Below are 27,671 nucleotides of genomic sequence, written 5' to 3' on the forward strand. Positions count from 1 at the left end.
TTCGCTATGAAAACAATTTATAATAGAAAAATAAATTAGCACTGGAATTCAGTGATTATTTGCATAATATCGAACATCTTGATATGACGTTATCGCTATTCATGCTATGACGGGGCCTGGGTAAAGGGTCCCTGAAGATGTTCCTCCTGAAAAGCCCCAAAACTCAACGCTAGAAATATGGAAAATTCAGTTTTTTGTTTTTTTTTTACGCGGCGTGCTACGGCAGACCATCTGTAAAGCACGACAATAGCGGTATCCTCTATTTAACACATTTGGTTAAAGCCTTTGAAGAAGAAGAGTACATAGACATATAAATCATGGGTCATACGCAATGATATGCAGTCTTTGTGGAACGTTCCCACACAAACTATTCATATATATACAGTAGTTTTGTTAATATAACACTTTGACGTCAGTGGATCGGTACCAAAGTCTCCAATTTTGGACAATTTTGTTGTCTTTCGCCTTGATCAGACAGAGCTCCGACGTTTCATGAGTCCTCTGAAGGCCGAGAGACTATGAAGTCCCGTAGACACCGAGCTGATGGCTGAATGTTGGCTGTTACATATACATCCGTTGGGAGAGGTGCCCATATATCTACCCGGAGAGGGGTGGTTCTGCTCGACGCAGGTATCCGAGGTGGACAGGTCCCGCGGTATTATCATGGGGATGGAGTATTGTAATTTTTCCCTGCTTTTGTACCACAAGCAAGAGCACATGGACTGAAAGTGAAGAACCTCGGCGTATACGTTACGAAAGCCACCCGTCGCCGAGCTGGCGTCGTTCATGTGGATACTAGAGTGCCCGTTCCTGGTAAGCAGAGCTCGATGTTCAGCATCTCTCTTTTCGTCTTCGGCGTTCATCGTCATGAAGCGTAGAACCACCAGGTTCAGAAAAGCCCCTATGACCGTGAGGCCCGTCAATATGTACACAAAGCTAAAGGCAACGTACTGCGGCTTCGTTTGGAGAGCCGCGTCCTTCTGGAGGGCGACGTAGTCACCGAACCCGATGGTGGTCAAAGTGATGAAGCAGTAGTAATAGGCATGGAAAAAGCTCCATTGCTCATAGTACGAAAAAGCAGCGGCTCCTATGCACAAGGTGCTTATGCACGAGAAGAACCCGATGATGACCATGTTGGCCATGGATACTTCAGTCCGTCTCATGCCAAGGCACTTCTTAATGCGATGGAGAAGATACTTGACAAGGGTGTTGATCCTCTCGCCCAAGCTCTGGAACATGACCAGCGTCAGTGGGATTCCCAGGAGAGCGTAAAACATGCAGAAGACCTTCCCACCGTCCGTGCTCGGGGCGGCATGTCCATATCCTGGGAGAACAAGCAAAATCACATGTTACATAATGAATAATGTAAGAATATACATCATAAAACCTAGAAGGATCAGATGTCCTCGCTGGTTCTTCCTGACCTTCCTTCCTTTATGTCAACCCGACCTGGCCAGCAAATCAACTGCTTTATTAGAGAGCTTAATCTCAATCACTCTATTTAACGCTCAATGACAAACATTGTCCCTTATCCTTCCCAACGATAAGAACGCAGCTGCTTGCTAAGTGATCGACTTGCCTACCTCGTATCTCCTAACATATTTAGTGGGGAATTTAGAAGAATAATGGGGTTTATTTCACCCGTTTAATGTATAAAGCCGTTCCCTGCTGTTTCTATACACATTATCGGGGCTTTTAGGGCCGTAGAACCCTGCGATACCCTCATACCCAGCAAACATTCTGACCTCACCTGAGGGGCATCAGGTGAAGAAAGAGGGGGATCAGGAGAAGAAAGAGGGGCATCAGGTGAAGAAAGAGGGGGATCAGGCGAAAAAAGAGGGGGGATCAGGCGAAGAAAGAGGGGGATCAGGCGAAGAAAGAGGGGGGATCCGGCGAAGAAAGAGGGGGATCAGGTGAAGAAAGAGGGGGATCAGGTGAAGAAAGAGGGGGGATCAGTCGAAGAAAGAGGGGGATCAGGCGAAGAAAGAGGGGGGATCAGGCGAAGAAAGAGGGGGATCAGGTGAAGAAACAGGGGGATCAGGTGAAGAAACAGGGGCACCGAAGAGGAAAGAGGAAAGACAATAATTTTTTTTTGATTGACTTCAACTTGAAGCCTGCATCTTTGGAGCAAATGCTTTAACGATACATTATATTTAACCCATTGTGATGTCAAAACAAACAATAAGGTGAATTAAGGTGATTTAGCATTAAACGAAGCAAATGTCCTCTTGGCAGCAGAAGATAGGACGTCGCCGAGCACTTTGATGATGAAACATCGCAAACCCTTTTTCCATTTTGATGGATTGTCTGTCCGCGTCGGATCATTAATGCTTTTTTGCCGAATATGGCGGGGACAGCGAAGGAGAGAGATTTGAAAGGGAAATTATTCCGCACATAAGAGCAGCTTAATTACTTTTAATTAATTTGAAGCTTTTCCAAGTGAAATGATTTATTATGTACACAGTTTTAACTGTCTGGGATATATATATATATACACACGCAATGAGGGAGGGGTGACCGGACGCTGTGTCCAAAGGGGACAAACTCATTTGCCGCATTGAGAAACCCGCCCAGTGCAGACTAATGTACTTAATGGTATACTGCGCCTCCCAGCAGAGGTGGTAGAGGCTAATACATGCATGGGACAGGCATACGGCTCCTGAATCTAAGACGAGACCAACGACTGATTAAGGTTTGAGTCTTTACAGCAGGAGGAACGGGCGACTAGACGGGGGCCGGATGGGGCACACAGTATGGAGACAGCCCTCGTTACATTTTCTGAGATCGAGCAGCAGCTGAACTGTCTTTACCCCGAGAGGCCTCCAGTTCTGGAATGCAGAGAGCTGGAAAGATCTCCACGGAATCAGAACGGCGCATGATGTACAAAGAGAACCGAGACCGACCTGACAAAGTACTAAAGATAACGAGCCGGGTGATGAATCTCAGCCTTCATGATAGTATAATAAATAGACGTGGAATACGATGAAAGCCCAAAAAACATAAAATAAGAAAATGACACTTTATACTGGTAACGTAAGAGTGGTAGATAAGTGGAATAGCCTCCCAGCAGAAGTGGTAGAGGCTAATACCGTGAGGGAATTAAAACGTGCATGGGGTAGACATACGGCTCCTGAATCTAAGACGAGGCACCCTAACGATCCTAACGGCACCCTTAAACCAAATTAAAATCACGTCCAATATGAATTTTAAATGAAAGATTAGTAAAAATTCACGATAAATGTCTGGCTGTCGTTTCCCAAATTCTACATTTTTTGGGAGTAAAAGTAACAGCGGAATCTCTTAACAAAATATACGTTTAAACAAATGACAATTCTTAAAGTCAACAGATGTGGCAACCTCCCCTGGTCACGATAACATTTTCTTAAACTATGACATCATGAATGGTCATACGATGTAAACACCATAACACTCGCGCAAATAACGGCAGAAACATAATATTTTTATTCCGCAGGAACGTTCAATAGCTTGTGTCCGCATCAAACACGTTTCTGATACGGGTTCCATTCTAGAAGAAGGCTTTCCATGAATATATCGGTCTTGGCTCCACTCGTGGAAGGACACTCGGTCCAGAAAACCAGCAAAGCACACGTTTTGGCCTCTCCAGTGCTTCTTCAGATTCCTACATCTCTTGGGTCTGCCTACGGACCATCATGAGCGATTCCTGAGACACAGGCCAAGCTACGTGTACACCAGCCACATCAGGCCACCCAGACGAGTTCTATAACCCAACCATTCTCCCCAGCTCCCTACCAAATAATTTCTGCTCCATGCAAGCCCACCCAGCACTGCCGTAGTTCTTGTTCTAGATATCGCCTTTGTTCTTTATGATACCGTTCATCCAATGTTCCTATCCCTTAGTTTGGACTTCCTACTGCCAACCTTTGGGCTTTCGCTGACCTTGCTGTTGGCCGCCCCAAGCAACCTGTGGACAGTGGGGAAAAAATGGTTGTCTTGTTCCTATCTCACGTTTTCTATGTGTGGCCTAAAAGTTGAACAAACCTGGGATCTTCAACCCAGTTCCTATGGTAAAGACTTGCCTTATCTACCCCAAGGACCAGGCTGCTGGTGGTTTGGTGGCCATGGCACTGGATATGGGTGGCCGTACGCTATTTTTTTTCTGCTTGCGTCATGAGGTCTACAAGGTGATGTTGGCCTGCAGCCCATTGTTCATTTTCCTGGTGGCCAGTCTGGGCCTGGCTACCAACTCTGTCCCAGTGGAGATCTCTATATCCAAATGGTGATGTCCTTAGCCCCGGGACACCAGCTTTAGCTGCGGCTAAAAAAATGGGCTTTTCCATGGCCGCCAGGCGTGGTGGACATATGTGGTATGTTCATGGAGCTAACGGTCTGTATCTAGAGTCTGGGCGATCTTCTATCAACTGGAGAAACACCAACTACATAAACACGTGGACGAAACCCAAAGAAAAATATAGTAACCACCTGTTGGACGTAACCTGCCCATTTTCCAGTTGTAAACTATTGACATCACATGAAAGACATTTTTTTCTTCAAAGAGAGAGAACCAGCGAGAATGGCCGTCTCCTGGACGCACATCTAAGAACGCCGAGGAGAGAAATCATAATTCCACACATCACGGAGAATCTGCACATTCTAATTTTATTTCAGCGTCTTGTCAAGTCCGTGTAATCAGGACCACTGGAGTAAAAACATTGGACTAAGTCATGGAAAATCGCAGAAATCCGAGCTGAGAGTTCACGCAGATAAAAATTGGCCATCTTCCCTCTGCGTTGGACACCTTCCAGACTCGTCTCTTCTTAGTACTCCTTCCAGTTTCCCTTCTTCTACCCTTTATTTTCATGCTTTTCCAAGGTTTCGAGGAGAGATCGTTGAGGTGGGCTTCAACATCCCAGCCAAGTCCATCGCAATGTCGTTGAAAGTATCTTTCGATTAGACGTTGAAATTATTCCGTTAAAACCTTTTATGCGGGATTACACACATTTGTGGAACGCTCATTGTGTCAAAGTCCGTCTGTTCTCTAATGTTTCTTCTGAAATTTCAAATGTTTCGGGCAAGATGGGCAATATTAACGTTGGGTACGGCATTCTAATATTTTAGATGGCCGATCCAGACACTTGTGTTTCACGGGTTGGGGCTTTGAGCCGTATTGCTGGGTATTTGTGTCACTGGGTGGGGTATTTAGAAGAATAATGGGGTTTTATTTAACCCTGTGATACCATCATACCCAGCAAACATTCTGAGCTCCTAGAGAAGAGGGGCATCAGGGGAGGAAAAAGGGGGCACAGGGAAGGGAAAAGGGGTATCGAGGAGGAAAGAGGAGTATCAAAGGAGGAATGTGGTACACTTGGAAAGAAAAGATGGCATCAAGGGAGGAGAGAACGGCACAGGAACTTGCGAGAAGGAATGACCAAACTGAACAGGGGCACTTGGCAGGTAGGGTATTGCAGAGGTTCAGCCCCCCAGTGATACCCCTGGTCACAAATATTCACTATAGAATTCTTGATTTAAGTGAAACCCAGGATGGCTTTCCGCTCATGGAGTCCGGAGACGGGGATGGCTTTCCGCTCATGGAGTCCGGAGCCGGGGATGGCTTTCCGCTCATGGAGTCCGGAGCCGAGGATGGCTTTCCGCTCATGGAGTCCGGAGCCGGGGATGGCTTTCCGCTCATGGAGTCCGGAGCCGAGGATGGCTTTCCGCTCATGGAGTCCGGAGCCGAGGATGGCTTTCCGCTCATGGAGTCCGGAGCCGAGGATGGCTTTCCGCTCATGGAGTCCGGAGCCGAGGATGGCTTTCCGCTCATGGAGTCCGGAGCCGAGGATGGCTTTCCGCTCATGGAGTCCGGAGCCGAGGATGGCTTTCCGCTCATGGAGTCCGGAGCCGGGGATGGCTTTCCGCTCAAGGAGTCCGGAGCCGGGGATGGCTTTCCGCTCATGGAGTCCGGAGCCGGGGATGGCTTTCCGCTCATGGAGTCCGGAGCCGAGGATGGCTTTCCGCTCTCCCGTAATGATGCGGCGGGGTCGTTATCTTCTCATGAAGCCGTAATCTTTTTCTCTATATCGTATAACATGATTAAAGCGCTTACAGATGCAATTTCCCCGCCGCGCCGCCCGCGGAAATGCTTCTCCGTTACAGATACGGTGCGGAGAGCGGAGATTGCATTCTCTCTGACGATGATTCCACATCCAGAATATTGGCGATGGGTTTACTGAAAAAGCGGCATTTCCATGGGTTATTCATACAAGAAATTTGTGTAAATTTTAATGATATCCCGCATTTTCTTTTCATGCAGGGAATATATCGGAATGGATAAAGCAATTTAAAAAAAAAATGTGGCTTTATGGGTTCATTTTTTAAGAAATAATGCAACAAACCAGAAAATAGTGTTTTCTCATAATAATAATAATAACTGATATATTTATATATTTCTGCAGCTTAACACAAAATGAATGTGGAATAAATTCAATTTCTAGTATTAGTTAGAAAAGTTCCGAGTTAGAATCATAGAAACACAGAACTCGCTGGCAGCTCGGCCCCATTCGGCCCCCGTCTAGTCGCCCGTTTCTCCTGCTGTAAAGACTCAAACCTTAATCAGTCGTCGGTCTCGTCTTAGATTCAGGAGCCGTATGTCTATCCCATGCATGTTTAATACCCTCACTGTATTACCCTCTAGCACCTCTGCTGGGAGGCTGTTCCACTTATCTACCACCCCCTCAGTAAAGTTAGCGCAGATATGTGGCCAAAAGCTCTGTTTAACTCACAAAATTTATTTTAAGCATTTTCTGTCCCTTTTAAGGCACTATTTTAACAAATAAAAGCTAGCAGCGTGGGACCGAGCGCTTCGCGGTCTATAAATATTTGCTTTGTCCAGCTTTTAAGCCCCATTAAAACTCTTGAAAGTGATAATCGGACAATGTGGGGCTGATAGATGGCTTTTTTTCTACCGGATGAAATATACGGTGTTTGTTTTAATGACTCTCTCTTGTATGTCTGATTTAGATGTCTTCAGTAGATTAAAACTCGTGAGTACGTTAAAGATCAACAACGTGACTTCCGTGCATTAATCAACGTCACAAAAGCCAGCTTTCTGTTCTTTTTTTTAGGACAGGACGTTTTGTGTCATCGTGATCCGCGTTCTTCACACAAAGCTCCCCTTTTCTGTATTATTATTATTTTTTATGGATTCACGTATGGTGGCTATGGCTCGGGATCCCACTGCTGCCACCAAGTCGCATCACAAGTAATGACTTTGATTACAATCCAAGATGGCGAATGGGTAATCAGAGCATCACCAGTAGTGCATCACATGACAACTCGGACTTAAAGAAACCAAAGTTACAGGGGGTCCTGCTCTAACGAGCTTATCTTCATTAGTATATTAAGGGGGAAACGCTTGTCTTCATGGTGTTGTCTACGAGCGCCTTGGGCTTTTTGGAGGACACGTTTCCTAGGGGTTATTGCAGTAGGGTTAGCTAGGGTTGGGCTTTAACAAGACATGTTATGCCCTACTGATTTTATATATATATCTATATAGCTACTTGTATAACCCATATCTACCAACAGTCCCAGATATAAAGTCCCGCAAGCTTGGACTATTACATAACTAAGTAGGACATTTATTTGATGAACACTATTTAATTTATGATGCTATCTCTCACATCATTGGGGCTTTTAAGGCTGTAGAACCCTGCGATCCCCTCATACCCAGCAAACATTCGGACCTCCTAGAAAAGAAGGGCATCAGGGGAGGAAAGAGGAGCATCAGGGAAGAAAGAGGGTCATCAGGGAGGAAAGAGGGTCATCAGGGGAAGAGAGAGTAGGAAAGGGGGACACAGGGAAGGAAAGAGGGGCATCTGGAGAGGAAAAGGGGGAACAGAGGAGGAAAGGGGGACACGAGAGGAAAGAGGGGCATCAAGGGAGGAAAGAGGGACATCAAGGATTTGGCGGACAAATAGAGACGGGCCAAACTGAACAAGGACACTTGGGCCTATGTATTTAGATCACATTAGTTTAAAGTAAAACATCAGCCAGATCTTTAGTGAAATAAAGGTTAATATCTGGAAAAGGAACATCTGTCCATTACGAGGAGCTGCGGAGCTTCATACGGTAAGGAGCACAGGAAGGAATTATAGAAGAGACCTTGCGAAGTCCACAGATTAGTAACTCCCTTTCTTATGTAACGAGGTCTCATTCTCACAATTTATTTCTTAACTACAAAGGCTGCTAATTGCCGAGCAAAGTTCACTAATTGAGAATCTTTGCTGAGAAAGAACAGGGAATGTCGGGCTATCTCCGTGTAATCTGCGCAGCTCAAAGGGGCTCAGAGAGGGCGAGCGGCGAGCGGCAGGTAATTAGCAAGCAAAGCTGATCAAAAACATGTATATTCTCTCCATGCGCTGCTTTACAACAAAGTCCTGTGAGTTCTGCCCTTTGATTTGCAGCGTTAATCTCTACAACCAAACTTACATAGAAACACAGAGTCCGCCAGCAGATTGGCCCCATCCGGCCCCTGCCTAGTCGCCCGTTTTTTCTGCTGTAAAGACTTAAACTTTCATCAGTCTTTGGTCTCGTCTGAGATTCAGAAGCCGTATGCCTATCCCATGCATGTTCAATACCCTCACTGTAATACCACTTCTGCTGGGAGGCGGAACCACTTATCTACCATTCTCGCAGGTTATGTTCCAAAGTCATGTTTGTTAGGATAGCCTGCAGCTTAGGATGAGTGTAATGCGGGCTTTGCATGGGCGACATAACAAGCAGAGCAAAGAGAAAGGGAGCTGCATCTGAAACTTTGAGTGTTTTGCCCCCCCAGTAGGAATAAAAACACCCGAGGAAATTGTCGGAAGCTGCCATATACTGCTCGCTGATGTTATGGCTCTTGAAACATTGGATGGGTCATGAGATTGGGAGCTGTCACATGATGAACGCATCATAATATATTTAATGCTAACGGCCTGAAAAAACACATTTTGTTTAATTCCAATGAGGGTCTCTGCAGGGCGGTAAATGCGATTATCTGCCCCCCCCCCTCGGTCATATATATGGGGGAAATGTTTCCAAAGCACCCCAGTGTCCAAGAATGAGACGTGATATAAGTAAGGAAATGTTGGTAAGGCATAAAAAATTCTTATATGACCCTAAAATTCAGCCTATAAAATTGGATCCCAAAATGCATAACCTTGTATTTTATAACGTGAAAAATTATCACTATTATTATGACTATTTATAGCAGATTTTTTTTTAGTGAATGCCACTTCTGCCACCATGTCTTATGTTACCCAACACATCTGATTCCAAAAAGAGATGCCATGATAATCATTACTTACTCGTCTTTATAGCAACATCATAGTCTAGGGTGCTGTACAATACCAAAGGTTTGCTGTTACGATTCCATCTGAAGAAAAGACCTCCATGGCCTCGAGAGAATAAGTGGCTCTACATCTAGAATTTATCAGAAGGTTCTTGTCACCCGAAAGAATGTCATTTTCTTGGGCAGAATCATAGTTTTTTTTACTTTTTTTTGGGGGGGGGGGCATATAGCCCAAAATCAAACTTTCCAGTTCCAAACTGGATTCTTGGCATCCCTAAGAGGAGTTCTCATCAGCAGGGTGAGTATCTCAGGAAAAAAAAAGGAGTTAAATATAGCTTAGAAAACATTCTTTCGCTGTATTAAAAAATGTATCACTTTCTTAATACTTTTCCACTATCTCAAAATTCCGTTCAAGTTGACAAATAGATGGCGGACCTGCGTCATATCTTCCCGAGTGGTCTCTATGTCATCTAAGGTCCTCGTTGTTATGGGAACTATGACTCACCAAAAAAAAAAAAAAAAACTTCAAAAATGTGAAACTTGACGTTTTTGTTAACGCTGAATTATATTGCTCGATAAAAGCCAAAAATATACAAATAATTACAAAAAAAAAAAACCCCGGAACATTAAACTTTAAAACATTAACCTTTCATCTCACTATAGTGCTATAAACAAGACAATACCTTCGTCTCCTCGGCTCGCGTCTAGAAACATAAACCCTTCTGCCGACCTTTTTTTTAAAAAAAAGCCCGGAATAAGCAATGAGAAAAATGTGACTTTTTTTTTATTAAAAATCGTGATTGTAATAAACTCATAAAAACACCCAAAAAATGATTTAAAACTTTATAAATTTAAAAATAGACAGGGATGTATTTTTTCCTGAAATTCGATAAACTTATACTACAGAGAAATACTACATACCCCCCAACTGTCTCTGTTTAATCTGTCCAGTCCCTCTTTGTTACCCAAACCTTGTGAGTGAGGAGTGAAGTCAGAGAGACGAAGCTGCACCTCTCGTGCTGGGGTTAGTGAATAAACCCACAGTTGGGTTTTCTGGATGCTGCTAGGAAATTCTCAGGGCTTCAAAAAGTCAGGTGTGGGTGAGCAAAGCAGACGGGGGGGGCACAATGCCCCTGGGGCAGTACAGATTTGAACTCGCTTGTGTTTTCGTTGCAGTTCCACAACCGGCAACAAGGGGGTCAATACATTTTTTGCTTCTATGTATTTATTTATTTTTTGCTTTTTTTTTGCTGCGCTTTCCTTCCATTTATTATTTTTTGCTGGGGGCGGATGGGTCGCAATTAATTTACCAAAAACTGCAGGATTTATCTGATATAATTTTACAATCAGAGCGGATCTAGGGTATTGATTTTGTTTTGCAGCGCCATCATACGCCGGGGTGCTGTGCAATGGATTTTTATAGAGATTGCGGCAGAAAATAAACCCTATAACAACCCGAATGCGCACTATAAAGAGATTCAATTACGTCTAGTGCTGACTGGAGGTTATAATTAAATAAATATAAGTTCCTTAAGCAGGTAGTAACCAGATCAGGCTAAGTGGCTGCTCTCTGATGTCAAATCCAATATTCCCTGCGTCTGTTTTTCTAAATATCTAATTATTTTGCTATTTTAAAGCCCTGAGATAAATGCACCGATATCAGGAGATGCTCTGGAGACATCACACAACTCTTATCTCTCTCCATATTCCGTGTGATGGAAGATCTGTCGCTTTCCCGAATCCTACACTCTTCGCTATATGCTAAATAAACCTGGATGCTAATTTCACTTAAACAGTGTAGGGGTCCCTTTAACTTCCTTTTATTCCTAGTGTAAGATTAAAAAAAACACTTTTTTTTTTTACAAAGGTTACTGCCCTTACACGCACCTGCCCACAAACACACATATACACATCCACTGCCTTTACACGCACCTGCCCATAAACACACAGATACACATACACTGCCTTTACACACACCTGCCTACAAATACAGAGATACACATACACTGCCTTTACACATGCCTGCCCACAAACACACATATACACATACACTGCCTTTACACACACCTGCCTACAAACACACATATACACATACACTGCCTTTACACACACCTGCCTACAAACACACAGATACACATACACTGCCTTTACACACACCTGCCTACAAACACACAGATACACATACACTGCCTTTACACACACCTGCCCACAAACACACAGATACACATACACTGCCTTTACACACACCTGCCTACAAACACACATATACACATACACTGCCTTTACACACACCTGCCTACAAACACACAGATACACATACACTGCCTTTACACACACCTGCCTACAAACACACATATACACATACACTGCCTTTACACACACCTGCCTACAAACACACAGATACACATACACTGCCTTTACACACACCTGCCCACAAACACACAGACACACATACACTGCCCTTACACATGACTGCCCAAACACGCTGCCTTTACACACAACTGCCCATAAACACACATATACACATACACTGCCCTTACACACCACTACCTTTACACATACCTGCCCATAAACACGCATATACACATACACTGCCCTTACACACGAAGGCCCATACACACTGCCTTTACACAGAGGAGACATTAAGAGAGAGCGTGAGAGAGAGCGAGGAAGTGAGTGAGTGATAGCGAATTTCATTTCAGAATGGAAAAAGCCTTCAGAATTTTATCCGAACTGAAACGTTGGAATAAAAGTTTTAGATTTGTCAAATTCTCCTGACAGTCAAAGATATGAACGGAAAATAACGGGGAGGATCTGCAGCAAAGGTTACATTTTTTTCTGGAAAGGTCGCGTTCCCCGCTATATACGGCTCTGGATGCTGAGTGTCGTCCGAGTGAACTCGATCTACTTTCCACCTCGATAGCGTTTCGGTTTTTAATAAAAGTATTTTAAGAAAAAAAATTACATTTAAAATGAAAAATTCATTCCAAGGCAAAAAAAAAAAAAAAATATATATATAATTTTAAAATTTCTTTTCAGTTTAACCCATTGGATGCCAGTCAAGTGAGCACCATCACGAGTTATGCGACTTCTCATAGCAAGTGAAGTGTTAAGTAATAAATTAAACAAAACTAATTTACGTTGCCATAGCAACAATAAATCATTCCGAAAAAAAAAACATATTGTTTGTACAGAATTTGTTTATTTTCACAGTTTTTCCAAAGTTTTCTCGTAATGATTACTAGGCTGATATTTGAAGTTCTCGCGGTACCGGCAGAGTCCTTTTAGTAGAACCGCCCGGTAAAGCGTATCCTTTTAATAGAAGTGCTGACATTCTCCGCTGTTGGCCGTGAATCATTCTGATTAAGCTGACAAAAGCCGCTCGGAGAAAATGTTTTCTATTGACTCCTGGAGAGATTAACCGGGGGGGGGGGGTAGTTGTTTTTTTTATTTTATTCAAATAGTTTAAAATCCACCAACGACTTTGCCAAAGATTAATTTAAAACCAGGCGAGGGACATCTCGCACGGCCTTGAATCTCCACCTTATCGAGGACTTCTGTAATAAAAATTAAAATAGTATCGCCTATAGACATCGGATGTCCTTATGACATCATAACCTGGCTATGGGCACAGGGACAGCGATGGAACCAATTCTAGAGGCTTGATCTGGAAAAGACACAATCCCCATTGAGATGGCCGTGGACTAGGAGATCCGAGTCCCCTCTGCCCCTAAACCTGGCTCAGTAATGGACAGAATGGTGGACAACTGTCTAGTACCCTTTATGGAACACAGCTATTTGCCTGTAGGCTAGAAGGGCTAAAAGAAGGATTGGATCTTCAGGTTCCTTGCCCTTGTGATGTTCCACCTCACACTCTTTGACCAGAAGGTTCTTCTGCCCCTGACACTACCATGGAGAGCCTTTCATCTACCTGTCCCTCCAGCAATGTATGAGTCCAAAGCACACCAAAGAAGGAGGGCTAAGAATGTCTCCATGGGGGTTGGTGGTGAGAAGGTCTTCACCCATCTATCCCACCAAAGCTTCGGTGTACATGAGTCCCCTGGAACCAGGAGCCGCAGTGGAACTTCTGCTATCAAATAGTCGATGGTGACGTTGTTTGGCCCTCTAAAGGAGTTCAGTGCTCTCTAACTTGGTGGAGGAATTCCATGCAGGGCCGGTGTATCTTTATAGGTTCTCAGGGACAACACCCAAATGCTCCGGGTCGCGGGGGCTCTGACACTTTAATGCGGGGGTGTCCCGCGACGTTGGCAGGAAAGCCCACCGACGTCGGCAGGTAGCCCTGGCCGCATCCCGCAATGGGGGGGCTTTGGCTATTTAACCCTTACACAGTCCTGTAACACATAATAAGACCCATTCTAACCCTTGTTGTAGCGTTTCCAAGGTCCTCATGCGCAAACTTTTTCCATGTTGATTCGTAGCCTTCGGCGGGCTGAAGATTTAACGCATTCGGCGCTTTCGTTTTCAAGAAATTCTCGTGTTTACATTTCTTGTGCCAAATTTAGACTCGGCACCGCAGACCTGGAAATAGAGTGCGCGTGAGCGCTTTGTGAAACGTGGGCTGGCGGCGCAGACAGTCGCAGCTGTCGGAAAACGCTCCTCTATTTCCATCTGATTTCTCGAAAGGATATTAACATATCTATTTTAAAAGGAAGACGTGGAATGTAAACACCTAACATCACTGGGGAGGAACAAGAAAGCCACGTCTAACACATTAGTAAATACGGGCCGAATAAACTTATGGCACCCTAAAAAAAAAAAAAGTCTATTTTTGGCCTCCTTGGGCGCATTTTGAGGCATTGAAGGAAGCAGGCGGGGCCACCTGTGTGGCTAGCTGCCCTTGAGAAAGAAGCGGGACAAAAAGGAGAGGAAGTAGGAGGAGCCGGATGGAATGGGCGGCGCTAAACTTTCGTTGGTCTCGTCTTAGATTCAGGAGCCATTTGCCTATTGCACGTCTGCTGAGTGGCTGATCCACTTATCTACTACACTCTCTGGAAATCTAAACTATCCAATGCTAAGCCGAAACAGGTAGCTTAATACTTTAACCCATAAAATGCCACATTTCCATTAAGCCCCCTTCCTGCGTATTATTGGCACCGACAGAATAAAACTTCAGAACTCGCCGACGTTATCATTACTGAGACCTTAAGTGGCATCGGGGCTGCTCTTTGGCAGGTAATTAAGTTAATTAATCTAAGGATACCTGGGTCATGTCTTTCTGGCAGATGTCTCTTAATTAACAACAATAGAGCTCCAGGCCACGGCGCGTTTGGTAAATAAAGATCCGAATACGGGAAGATAAGGTAAAAGTAACCAAACAGAGGATCACGCGGTAGATGCGCGCTGACAAAATTTATAAAAAGACGTTGAATTAAAAAATTAAACAAAACAAGAATAGAATCCGGCACATCAAACGTACGAACGCGTGAGTTTTTATGTTCTGTTTTTAAAAATGTGTAGGTTTCGGCCATGACATCTGCCAAATGCATAGCATGAAATGTCATTTCCCACGATCCCTCAGTGCAGGCAGCATCAGAATCCTCCCGTAAGCCCACGCAGGAAGTTGGAAGCCGCTTCCTGTTTTCTCCTGTCAGCCCGAGCAGGAAGTTGGAAGCCACTGCCTGTTCTCTCCCCGCATTACTTTAGCAGACGGCACATGAGCCTCTAGCGGCAGACATTGTTTCCAGCTGCGCAGGTCCCTATGTAACGCTATTATCACAGATATCTCAGGGCGACGGGGCGATTTATACCCTGCGACGGGGCAGCAAGATGGCGGCTCCCACATACAGTATAACAGGAGATAATGGAGGGATTTTATAACTGTGATACACATTATTGAAGGATAACAGCCGATGTTCCACATGCATACCTGGGAACTTCTGAGCTCCGGCTACCCGGAGTCTTCCCTTGTGGGACGCGGCCAGGACTGCCTACGGACGTCAGCGGGCAGTCCCGTACCATCCGCGGGGGGCGGTCCCGCTGGTGTCAGTGGGCATTCCTGATGACGTTGGGGGCCTTATCGCTGATGTCAGTGGGCGTTCCTGCTGACATTATGGGGAAAAAACCCTCTTAAAGGGGAAATGGGCGGGGAGCGGGACGTGTCAAGACCCCGCTCTCGTGACCCAGATGATTGGAGTGTTGACCCGGAGAACCAGAGAAGTGGTTCTTCACCCGGCGTTCTTGGGGTCAAACCCGGAGAGTTCCCAGGTATGTCCATATGGCCTAAGTAGAGCACTTTTGTTTAGGGGGTGTGGTTAGAGGCGTGACTGGAGGCGGGGTTGTACCCAGACTATTGAAGAAGAATAATGGGGTTTTATTTACCCCGTTTAATTTATACAGCCGTTTCCTGCTGTTTCTATACACATTATCGGGGCTTTTAGGGCCGTAGAACCCTGCGATACCCTCATACCCAGCAAACATTCCGACCTCCTAGAAAAGAGGGGCATCAGGGGAGGAAAAAGGGGTACTGGGGGGCAAATAGGGCATCAGAGGAGGGGAGATGGGTACAGATGAGGAAAGAGGGACACAGGGCAGGAATGAGGGGCCAAACTAGGAAGGGGTACTTGGGGGGCTTGAACAAATAAAAGAGGAGACAACATAAGGTTTTGTGAAAAAGAAGAGAGGGTAAAAGAACCCTGTGTAGAAGAGGACACAAAGGGTTAAACTAATGAAAATAAGAATGTTTTGTTCCTGCAAGTTTATCCAACAATAAATCCTTTTGTGGTTCTTAATAAATAAAAGGCTGTCCCTTTCACCATTTTTCCCTGGTAACGCGCGGCGAGGAGAACACATGGCGCATGCATCACGATGACTGTTATCTCTGCTGAAGGGTTTGACATGCGTCTTACTCGCTTCGAAACTTTTAGCCTCATTCTATTTTTAACCATTGAGCCGGCGCTCTCGGCTGGAGACACGAATGGCCCTCATTGACCATCACTTCCAAGATGTCTTTCCAAGGAAAAACTGAAAGCCAAACCAAATCATTCCACTGGGCTGAAAAGAGAAAAAAACCTTCAACATCGCTTTCTAGGACCTAATACTTCCACAGTCAGTCCCATCATAATGATGGCCTAAGCTCCGGTGGCGCACGTCTTAGAAGTTTGCCCTTTGGGGGCTTTTGTTCCTTTCCAGGCAGAGATATGTAAACATTATCGAGGTGGGAGTCTGAAGTAGAGGAGCGGTTGGGTTTCTCTTGATGCCCATAGGGTCCAATCACCTTATATCTCCTGTCCGCCTGAGGGCATATGGACTTCTTCTTCCCTTCACGGGTAACTGGAGTAGACGGCACTTCCCTCTGGCCCCATGAACGTCTTGGTTTTGGTTTTACTTGTTTTTTTTTCCTTTGTGTGTTTTTTCCATTGTGTCCACGTCATTCTGGTCCATCGGTGACAAGTCCACATAGGTCCTACCAGCTATCAGACACTCTGGCTAACAGGGAACGGCACCTGTCCATGGCAGACGTTTTATGCTTGATGGCCGGTTTATAGTCACTGACACCAGCCTACCGGGCATTTTCCCAGTTTGCCAGTTGTCCTTTATTTAATAAACCGGTCAGCAACCATATCTTCTGGTCACCAGACAGTCCGTAGGACCTATGTGAACTTCCACCAACGGAGCAGGCTGATGAGAGGACAATAGGAGTCTCTTATTGCTCCTTGGATGGCAGATCAAGTCTCTTAGTGTGAAGCCACCGGCTGGGGTCTCGACTTTGGGCTCCCCGCCAAACTCTCTGGGCTCTTATCCTGTATGCCCAGTCCAGACAACATGTTCCGTGGGCACCAAGGATAGGCAAAGTGCAAGGACACCAAAGTCCATGCCAAGGTTTGTGAAGGTCCATAGAACATCATTAAATTGTGCACCATGAGCAATGTTGGTGCCGACACCTAGTAGGAACCAACCAGCCCCAACCTACACACATTTGCCGAGAGGGACAGCATAGAAAGGATCCAGCCAGTGTGTAAATCCTTTCCTTAGTCCTCATAACCCCTATACCTCCTCCTACAGGCTGTATGTGGAATTACAAGCCTCAAGTGGCCGAAAGCCTTCCATTTCTAGCAGCCTCCGCTACACTTGCCACGAGGCCCATGTGTTATCGCCATATAATAGATAAACGCATGGATAACAGATTCAATTGGCTGTAATAGTAAATATTTATTTAAACGTCTATTTTTTCTATCTAAAATTCCAAATTAAATTTGAAATTCGACCAAGAAACTGATTCGGAGGCTTAAGTCAATTCTAAATAAATAGGAGATATTTCTGTTATTGTTTCAATTGATTATAGCTGAAATGAAACTAAATCTGTATATATTTTATGGGTTCCCATACCCTAGTCTGATTATAAATAATAATAAAAATATTATGACAGATAACATTAGTATATTTAAAGAATTTTATTTTTTTCCAAAAGTATCTGAAATGCATGGGAAAGAAATCCTTTATTTTGTTTTAATTTAAATCCAACTTTCCCATGTTTCCTGCGTTGGGTCAAAGCTAAGAATTATTTTTTTTTAATTGCTGAATATTTAATCCACAATAACAGAATAATATTGAGATGGACGACACACTGGCCAGAATTTTAAAAATAAATCCAGGTTTATTAATTTTTTAACAACTTATTTCATGACTTGTAAAAATTATGTTTTAAAATATTGTATTTATTATTAATAATAATAATAATAATAAAATGGGATACAAATTATGTATTTTATAAAATAATAATAATAAAATGCGGTAAAATTATGTATTTTATACAATAATAATAATAATAATTATTGTATAAATTACATAATTTTGACCCCGTTTTGTTATGTTTCTATATGCAATTGTTATATAAAATTATGTATTTTATTCAATAATAATAATAATTATTATTATTAATAAATATTATTATAGTATACAATAATAATTATTATTATTATTATAATTATTGTATAAATTACATAATTTTTACCCCATTTTATTATGTTTCTATATACGATTGTTACTCCTGGGGTGTAATTGCAATTAAACGCTTGATGACCCTACGCTGACCAGGAGGTAATGGGGGTCACAGACATAGAGCTTTCGCTTTGGGTATTTGTTCAATGGGGCCCTTGGCTAAGGATACTGAGAGTTGTGAGCAAATGCTTTTCCATTAATGAGATGACTTCTGTAACCACCCTACGAGCTCCACCATCCGCAAAAACAGGACAGTGGCACAATACCCAGAAATAGGGACTGTCCAGCAAAAAGCGAGACCGTTGGGTATGATGCATTAGTATATTTTTGTCCTTGTTGGCTTGATACCGGTCCCGGTGCTGAAAGCCCTTCTGGGACGAGCTTTAGACCGGTAGTAAAGTGGCAATAAAAGACCCCGAGTCTATAACTATAACTAAGCGATAAAACGGTGACATCGCCATAGCAACACGCCTGGAAACTTCCCACTGCTACCCCCCAGGGGCAAACGGCTCCTGAATCCAAGGACCAGGTGAGGATTGATGGACGGCCGAGTTGCCGCGTGGATTACCTTTTTTTTTCTGCAGTTTTTAGGACTCGCATTAAATCCACGCTCTTCCCGCAATCATCCCTTTTTCCGTGTTTTACAACATAATCTTTTTGCTGTGCGTTCTCCCTTAAGCTGCTTATCCCGCGGTATTTATTCCCCCCCAGCGCGCTGCTTGCAAAACACGTCGCTCCCAATGTGGTAGAAAGAGTTTTTTTTTTAGAAATCCTAGCCAAATATCCCAGAACTTCAGAACTCATCCGGCCCCCGTCTGGCCCCCATCTAGTCGCCCGTTTCTCCTGCTGTAACGACTCAAACCTTAATCAGTCATTGGTCTCGTCTTAGATTCAGGAGCCGTATGTCTATCCCGCGCATGTTTAATACCCACACTGTATTACCCTCTACCACCTCTGCTGGGAGGCATGGGTCTGATCTGCATCTATGTTTCTACTACTCTCTAAAAGTGCCTAGTCATCAAAAAAAATTGTAATTTTTTTATTTAGCTTATTTTGGCTTTATTATTACTATTATTATTATATTGTAATATTGTACAGCTCTGCAGAATATGATGGTGCTATAGAAAACAAATAATAACAATAATAATAATGTAATATTTAATAATAATATGTATTTATTTAGCTTATTTTGGCATTATTATTATTGTTATTATTAAATGTACCAATTGTACAGCTCTTCAGAATATGATGGTTCTATACAAATAATAATAATAATAATACATGGTTATTATTAGTATAATTATTATTATTTTGTTATCCTGATCAAAAATCAATAAATTTATGTAAATCTTATTCAGCTCTTATCAGACCAACACGGCCAATAAATAATTCGGAGATCCCCGGCCATTGTAACCCAGCTCCCTGCAAACACTACTCATTTCAATAATCCCCACGATTAAAACGTAATATTTGTAAAAGCAAACTACATTTGAATCTCCAATTGTTACAGCAAGTGAAAGGGTTAATGGAGAATGATGTCAGACCGGCGTGCTCGTTGATTTAATTCCTTGTGACATAAGTGGGTTAAAACGAGTCGCAGCGAGCCATTAAGCGGATAAATGAATTATTAAGACAAATAATGAGTGCCTGATATCTAATGAGGAATATATGATGAGACGGGGATACGTTAACTAGTTAGTGACCTGCAGGAAATGAAAGCGAGAAGGCCACTTTTACCATTTTTTAGCCTAAATAAATCCAGTTTTGTAGAACTATTATTAGAGGAAGTCCAGGAAGCTGAGACTGGTGGCAGCCTGTGGCAGAACCAGCATTATCTGCTCCTGGAAAGCAAACTGTTCTCCGAGTGGCTTTAGTGATGTCATAAAGTGTTTTTTTTTAATCACATAACTTTATTAGATCCAAAATAAAGAAGCAGAGGCTCAGCACTCAAATGATAAGGTGAGTTTATTTCACACAGGCAACGTTTCGACGCACAGGTCTTTCTCAAGCCTTAGCTTCTTTATTTTGGATTTATTGAGGGACTTGGTGGTACCCCGGCTCGTGCACCATCTCACTGCTGAGTGCTGCATTCCAACCTTTCTTTTTGTGTATAACTTTATTAGAGTGAATTTGTATTACAGTAAATGAACAGGGCCCAGATATTCGGAGACCCTCTCTGCACTCCAAACCGCAGTGACCCTCTCTCCTCCCCTGATGCCCCTCTCTCCTCCCCTGATGCCCCTCTCTCCTCCCCAATGCCCCTCTATCCTCCCCAATGCCCCTCTCTCCTCCCCGATGCCCCTCTCTCCTCCCCTGATGCCCCTCTCTCCTCCCCTGATGCCACTCTTCCCCCCCCCGATACCCCTCTCCCCCACCCCGATGCCCCCTCTCTCCTTCCCCGATGCCCCTCTTTTCTAGGAGGTGAGAATGTTTGCTGGGTATGAGGGGATCGCAGGGTTCTACAGCCCTAAAACCCCTGATAATGTGTATAGAAACAGCAGGGAACGGGTTATTGTATAGGGTTTGAGGGCCCAGTAGTCTTTCGGCCCACAGGGCCTGCGCAGTAAACCTGCCCCTCTTTGGGGTCCTGCTTATTAAATGTTTTCCCTGCTCTTTAGTTGTGAAACATTTTGGTATTTCTAGGAATTATAAATTGTCACGTGGCACTTAAGGGGGGGGGTGCAACGCCGCTCCAGCCACCCAGAGCTTCTCCGTGGTGACCCGGAGGCCAAGAGAAGCAGCGGCGCTTCACCCAGAGTCTCTGGGTATGCTGATTGGCTCAGTCCATGGAGGAGCTGGAGGGCAGCTGCAGCAGAGAGGCTGCAGCTTCTACCTTTATTTCTTTTCTATATATCCCAGTCCTCCCAGACGGTTATGGAGACTGACGGATACGGAGTCCTTTACTAAACATTCTCCCATCTCCCAGTAATATATGTAAACCTACCTACCCAGGAGCGCCTTCTGCCCCGGGGGCATTTTGGGCATTCACTCGCCCCCCCCCTCCTTTGACCTGATTTCTCTACCAGTTATACAACCGGTTAGAAAAAAAGCCCCATCCCCGGGCTACGCGAGAGACTGAGAAATAACATTTTAAAATCCGCCACTTTATCCGAGACATTGAAATATAATTACATTTGTAGAATTCCGAGATTCCGGGGTAAAAAAAGCCGAAATCTGGTAAAAAAAAAAAAAGAGCATTCCTATTAGATTTACCGGCTGGGAACGACTTTGATATTCCTAGAACACGACAGCGGGCGGCCGGCAGGCGATTCATTATATGGGGTCAAGAAGACTTTGTAACGGTTAATGTCATGTAATATTTCGCCCACAAAATATGGGGTTTGGGCAAAGAGGGTAAATTAGGGCAGAAACATCTAGATTTTCATAAAGTAAATTTATTTCATTTTTTTCACGTTAATTGCACTGAATTGTTTCTGAGCAAAATATTGTTTTTTGGCAAAAAGAGCAAATTGGACCCAGAAAAAGATTTTTCTGTTTTTTTCCCCCACACTTTACCCAACTAAATATTTTGCACATGGAATATCAGGTTTGGCCAAAGTCTGGTTTTTGCTTAAAATATGCAACTAATTATTTTTAATTATTATTTATATTTTTATTATTTTTTTTTTATATTTTTATTACCGGTATTATTATTATTTATATTATTATTATTTTTTAATATTATTTATATTTATATTTTTATTACTGGTATTATTATTATTTATATTATTGTTTTTTTTTGTAATATTATTTGTATTTTTATTGCTGGTATTATTATTATTTATATTATTTTTTTAATATTATTTATATTTATATTTTTATTACCGGTATTATTATTTATATTATTATTATTAGTTTTTTTTAATATTATTTATATTTATATTTTTATTACTGGTATTATTATTATTTATATTATTGTTATTTTTTGTAATATTATTTGTATTTTTATTGCCGGTATTATTATTATTTATATTATTGTTATTATTTGTAATATTATTTGTATTTTTATTGCCGGTATTATTATTATTTATATTATTGTTATTTTTTGTAATATTATTTGTATTTTTATTGCCGGTATTATTATTATTTATATTATTGTTATTTTTTGTAATATTATTTGTATTTTTATTGCCGGTATTATTATTATTTATATTATTATTATTATTATTAAATTATGAATTTCTCATCACGCAGATAAAAGACACGAGAGAGCAGGAGCCGGGGGGGGGGGGAAGGGGCAGGAGGAATCCCAGGCTAGCGGGGCGTTTATCAGGACTACTAGCCAGAAGCGGGATTATTTTCACCACCCGAAGGCTTCCATATCAAATTCCATTACCTCAAATATTTTTTTTATGTTATGTAAAAAAAAAGGGATTTAACAAAGTAAAGGAGAAGTGCGAGGCCATCGTCTGACACTAGAAGGTCAGGGGTTCAGATGGAATGGAAGGAAGCTTTGCTGAGAGAATGGTAGATAAGTGGAACAGCCTCCCAGCAGAGGTGGTAGAGGTTAATACAGTGAGGCATGGGATAGACATACGGCTCCTGAATCTAAGACGAGACCAACGACTGATTAAGGTTTGAGGAGAAATGGGGAGACTAGGCGGGGGCCGGATGGGGCCGATCTGCCGGCATAATTTATTATAGTTTTATATTGCGCTGTCATATGCCACAGCGCTGTACAATGGATCATGTGCATGCGCTCGTCACTGCCCATAATTTACTAACAGATCTGTTCCAGCTTCCTGTGGTCCCCCTGCGCGCTGCGGCCCCCCCGGCCCCCGTCACTCAGCAGCTGGGCTTGAAAAGGGTGTACACGAGAATTTTTAACCCTGCCTGCGCCAGCTGAGTCAGCAAATGATTGCAAAACAAAGGAACACTAGATCTGAGGCGGTTACGTGTCCAGGCAGACATTTGTAGGCCAGCCACGATCACTCAGACGCTCGTATAGAGGACTGTCCCACGAAAAGCAGGACAGTTGGCAGGTGTGGGATTGTTCGGCCGAGCACATGGTGTGTTCCCCACCAGTCAACTCCATCACTGGCTCCATAACAGACCCCAACGCGGCGGCCCCTGAGAACACAGGATGCTTTCCAGAGGGGACTGTTGACTTGAATGCATGAACAGCCTCCCAGCGGAAGTGGTAGAGGTTAATACAGGGAGAGAAGGTAAGGCAGTGTGGGGCAGGCATCGGGTTTTCCCGCCGCTTGATGTCTTGCAGCAGACTAGATGCGCCGAAGGGTTCCTCACCCGGCGTGAAAAGGGGGCGGTTACCTTCTGAGACAAAATGGCCGCTTGCGTGCACCGCGCCAGAACCCGTAAAAAGTGTAAAAACAAATAATTCTGCTGCTGAAAACTCGATAAAAACCCCAAACCCCCGATTCCTGCGAAGGCGCTGAGTCTGTAGCGTGTTCTGCGCGCGCCGCTCTCTGCTGTAACTGAAGCCGCTCTCCGGAGGGATTAAGTGTTCCGCGCGATCGCTTTAGTGCGTACAGCCGCGGATTATGAGCTGTGATTTAACCCTCACATGCCCGGACGGAAGGGCCACTCCGGAAATCGCTTTATCTGCCAGCAATTCTGACGTCTCCCGGGGCGGACAGGAAAGTGTTAAAGAACACGTGTAGCGCTGTATAAAAGCACACATATGTTGCTGTATGTCGAACTACGTCATTTATTGTTAAGCCTGGAGAGATTCCAAACACAGGTTTGCTTGACAGCAAGGTTCCAAGGTTCTACCACTTCTGCCAGGAGGCTGTTCCACCTATCCACTACCTTCTCAGTAAAGGATTTGGATGAGCGATTTTGTGAATTGTAATCTTTACAAACTGCAAGCGCTGGAGAAATTAATTACTTTACGTTAACAGAGGGAGGTGGATAAGTGGAGCGGCCTCCCAGCAGAGGTGGTAGAGGTTAATACAGTGAGGCATGGGATAGACATACGGCTTCTGAATCTAAGACGAGACCAACGACTGATTAAGGTTTGAGTCTTTACAGCAGGAGAAACGGGCGACTAGATGGGGGCCGTTTGGGGCCGATCTGTAGTACATGCTAGGTTTGTATGTAACCCTTTCTAGTGCAAACAGGTTAAAGCGCGACGTATGAACAAAAAAGCCCTGCAGAACTGTTGTGATCCGCAAAATAACTTTAACAGCAGACTTGTGCAGCGACGATACGTACAGCGCCACGGAATTATAAAATAAATAATAATAAACTGATAATAATAACAATAATAATAAATATAAAAATCAATAATAATAATAATAAATAATAATTAATAATAATAAATATAATAATAATAATTAATAAAAATAATAAATATAATAATCAATAATAATTAATAATAATAATCAATAATAATAATAATTAATAATAATAATAATAAATATAATAATAATAATAAATAATAATAATAAATATAATAATCAATAATAATAATAATAATAATAATAAATGTCATTCTGAGAGATAGGATTTTGTTGGCTGCCATTCACTGTGGCTCAGAGGGGGGGCAGCACGTCGTAGTTTTTATTAATTAGAAAAACTCTAATTATAATTAAGTATAGAGACAGAACATACAAGCAGCTCGGCCCCATCCGGCCCCCGTCTAGTCTGCCCATTGCTCCTGCTGTAAAGACTCAAACCTTAATCAGTCGTTGGTCTCGTCTTAGATTCAGGAGCCGTATGTCTATCCCATGCATGTTTAATACCCTCACTGTATTACCCTCTACCACCTCTGCTGGGCGGCGGTTCCCCTTATCCACCACCCTCTCAGTAAAGTAAAGGCAGCAGCCAGCCCCTGGGCATTGAGTTGGGGTGACTCGGCGGTGTCTCTCCCAGACAGTTAGGTTGTGGTGGAGCGTCTCGTAGGAGTGAGAGCGGAGATCACGCATGAAGCAGTAGCCTGGGGACCCTCACAGTCACCCCCCCACCCCCGCTCCTTTCTCACTTTGCTTTTGCCCTCCTCTCCAATACCCTGCTTTTGATTTGTTACACAATCCAGAAAAGGTGCAAAGCGCAGCTATATATAGCGGGACTGGGATCCTGGGATTAATGACACTCGGCGGGGCCGCTTTACTGGAAATAATAAACCGACTCACATCGACTCACTATTTTGGGGCAGAATCTTTAGAATCTGATGCCGGGGGGGGGGCTTTGAAACATACCCTATAATTAACCCCTGCTCTCCCCTCAATGAACCATTGATCCCTCTGCCTATCGTGTCATTATAAATCCCCATTAATAGTTAAACAACTGATACCAATCAATAGATCAATCAGCAGTGGGGGAGGGGGTATTAAGTACCAATTTCCATGGATACTTTGTATTTTATGGACTCGCAGGGATTCCGTTTAGAAGATGAAGAAAAGGAACTGGATGAATGTTCCAGGCACTGAATGGTTAAGGATCAGTAAACATCCCCTATACATTAAGCACATCACGTGACACTCTGCCCATCGGCGCCTATAGATTTTTCCTGACTGCGGTTCCCATGGGAAATAAACCTGTGTTAATGGCTCGGGATCCGGCGGTGACATAGAAGTGGAGTGGTGCTGGGGGGGGGAAAAGGGGGCTTTGAATTCGGATTAGCAATCAGATCTGGTGCCCCTTAACCCCCTGTGTGCCGGAGACAGGGATAGCGCTCAGATGAGTTCACTGCCAGGTCTACTAAATGGGTGGACGTGGATACAAAGTACCAATCAATATCATTCTAACTCTATTCGGGGAGGAAGGTGTTAAAGGGGGGAGGAAGGTGTTAAAGGGGGGACATGAATGACATCTGATTCCAGAAGATGGAAAGTTGAAGGGATCTCTTACCTATGGTGGTGATCACAGTGATGGCAAAGTAGAAGGAGCCTGCAAATGTCCACTGCACCCCCGCTTTATGAGGTTTAAGTTTTAAAACCACCCATTCCAGCTCCCGGAAATTCTCCTCGCTCAGGTTGTATTTGTTCTGCAGCTCCTCTCTTTTCTTCTCCAGCTTCTTCTTCTCTGTGGTCTCTTCATCCGACTCCAGGGCATCAAAGACAGCGGCTCCCACCAGCAGGTAGGTGAAGGTGCATATGATCAGAGCCAAGGTCCTAACGTTTTGCCTCTTCATGGTGCAGCTTCGGAAAGCCTAGGGACCGGAATGCAGTGGTTGGCTATTGTCTTCCAGGTCATGGTTCCACCAGAAGTCCACGGAGGTCCACCTCAGCCTTGATGGACTTGGAGCTGGTGAGGAGGCTTCAGTGCTTCTGCTGGAGAGAGCTGCTGGCTGGGAGCTGTCCTTTTCAGCACCACCCTCTGGAGGTCCCCCCCCCCTCCACTACCACCAGCACCACTAGGCTGCTCATTGATACCCAGCCACTGCCTTATAAGGCTCCTTACTCCCACTAGAGGAGGGCAGGAAGACCCAGACACCCTCAGCCAGTCCATCATCTGAAGATTGGATCACTCCTTAATACTGGAGATAAGGAGGAGCAAGCCAAATCACACTACCCACAGCCATCAAGGGAGCTTGCAACATTAAGACATCTCTCTGGAAATATGGGGGTCTCTGGACATGAGGGTCAATTCCCATGGGGGGGGGGGTGACCTTCCAGCATGGAAAGCCCTCTCCAGGAGCTGTGCATGGATGCCAGGAGACCTGAGGAGCAGAGCTGAGTCCTGTGCTATTTCTCAGGCTGCAAAAGCAATGCGTCTGATGCAAGTTCATCCCCAAGGAGTGATGTCAGAGACAGAAGGAATGCAGCTGGGAGTGAGTGTGAGTGCTCTGGGAGAAGAACTGGGAAGGAGACTCAGGAGACATCCCTTCCAGAGACAAGATGTACAACAGGGGTATTGGCAGACAGAGAGCTGAGGCATGTCAAGGGTTTATTGCGGAGAGCAAGTACTGAAAATATGGGAGGAGGAGGATGTAGCTGAAAGGGATGTGGATGATGGGGATTGTAGTCATCATCCGCTGCATGGGAGGGGAGGTAAGGACCAGGGGAAGAGAGTAACCCATTCAATGTGAACTCCACAGACTTAATATATATTGGTGCCCCTTGCTGTTGCTGGAAAATTGCCCTGCTTGAACTTAGTTAAGACAGATATGTTGATGTGGCTTACGGTCTTTGTGAAGGTCTGCTTAAGGGTTAATATAAACCTCCACTGGGGTACTTTGCTGAGAGTGGGGAGAGTGGATGCTGCAGCTTCAGCCCTTGATAAGTGCTTTATTTTATTTTTCTCCCCCAATTTTTGAAGAATGCCTATTAAAGTCCTCACCACCGAGTTTTAGGGTCAATCACAGGGTACCGTCGGGGACATTAAACTGCCCCGAGCAAGAGGACACAAATAGTGCTGGCTTCCCATGGGGTGAAAAGAAAGAGTCACGGTCCCGGGCATTTAAGAGTTAATTTGGATTTACAGTCACTGAATTTATATTGTG

The 27,671-nt window shown here is 43.9% G+C and overlaps 1 protein-coding gene across 1 annotated transcript; it reads right to left on the reverse strand.

Moving 5' to 3' along the window:
• Positions 1–26,498, reverse strand: KCNK3 (potassium two pore domain channel subfamily K member 3). Its single transcript, XM_053460933.1, has 2 exons — positions 26,078–26,498; positions 1–1,324 (listed from the first exon to the last, which is right to left on the reverse strand). Exons 1-2 carry the CDS (start codon positions 26,358–26,360, stop codon positions 471–473), a joined length of 1,137 nt encoding a protein of 378 aa, XP_053316908.1. The 5' UTR covers positions 26,361–26,498; the 3' UTR covers positions 1–470.
• Between the last annotated feature and the right edge of the window lie 1,173 nt (positions 26,499–27,671).

This window comes from Spea bombifrons, chromosome 3 (genome assembly GCF_027358695.1).
Source record: "Spea bombifrons isolate aSpeBom1 chromosome 3, aSpeBom1.2.pri, whole genome shotgun sequence".
Classification (NCBI taxonomy): domain Eukaryota; kingdom Metazoa; phylum Chordata; class Amphibia; order Anura; family Pelobatidae; genus Spea; species Spea bombifrons.

Coding starts and splice junctions, on each gene's coding strand:
- KCNK3 (XM_053460933.1), bottom strand. CDS start 26,360: ATGAAGAGGCAAAACGTTAGGACCTTGGCTCTGATCATATGCACCTTC. Junction 1,325..26,077: donor CACTGTGATCACCACCATAG/GTAAGAGATCCC, acceptor TTGTTCTCCCAG/GATATGGACATGCCGCCCCG.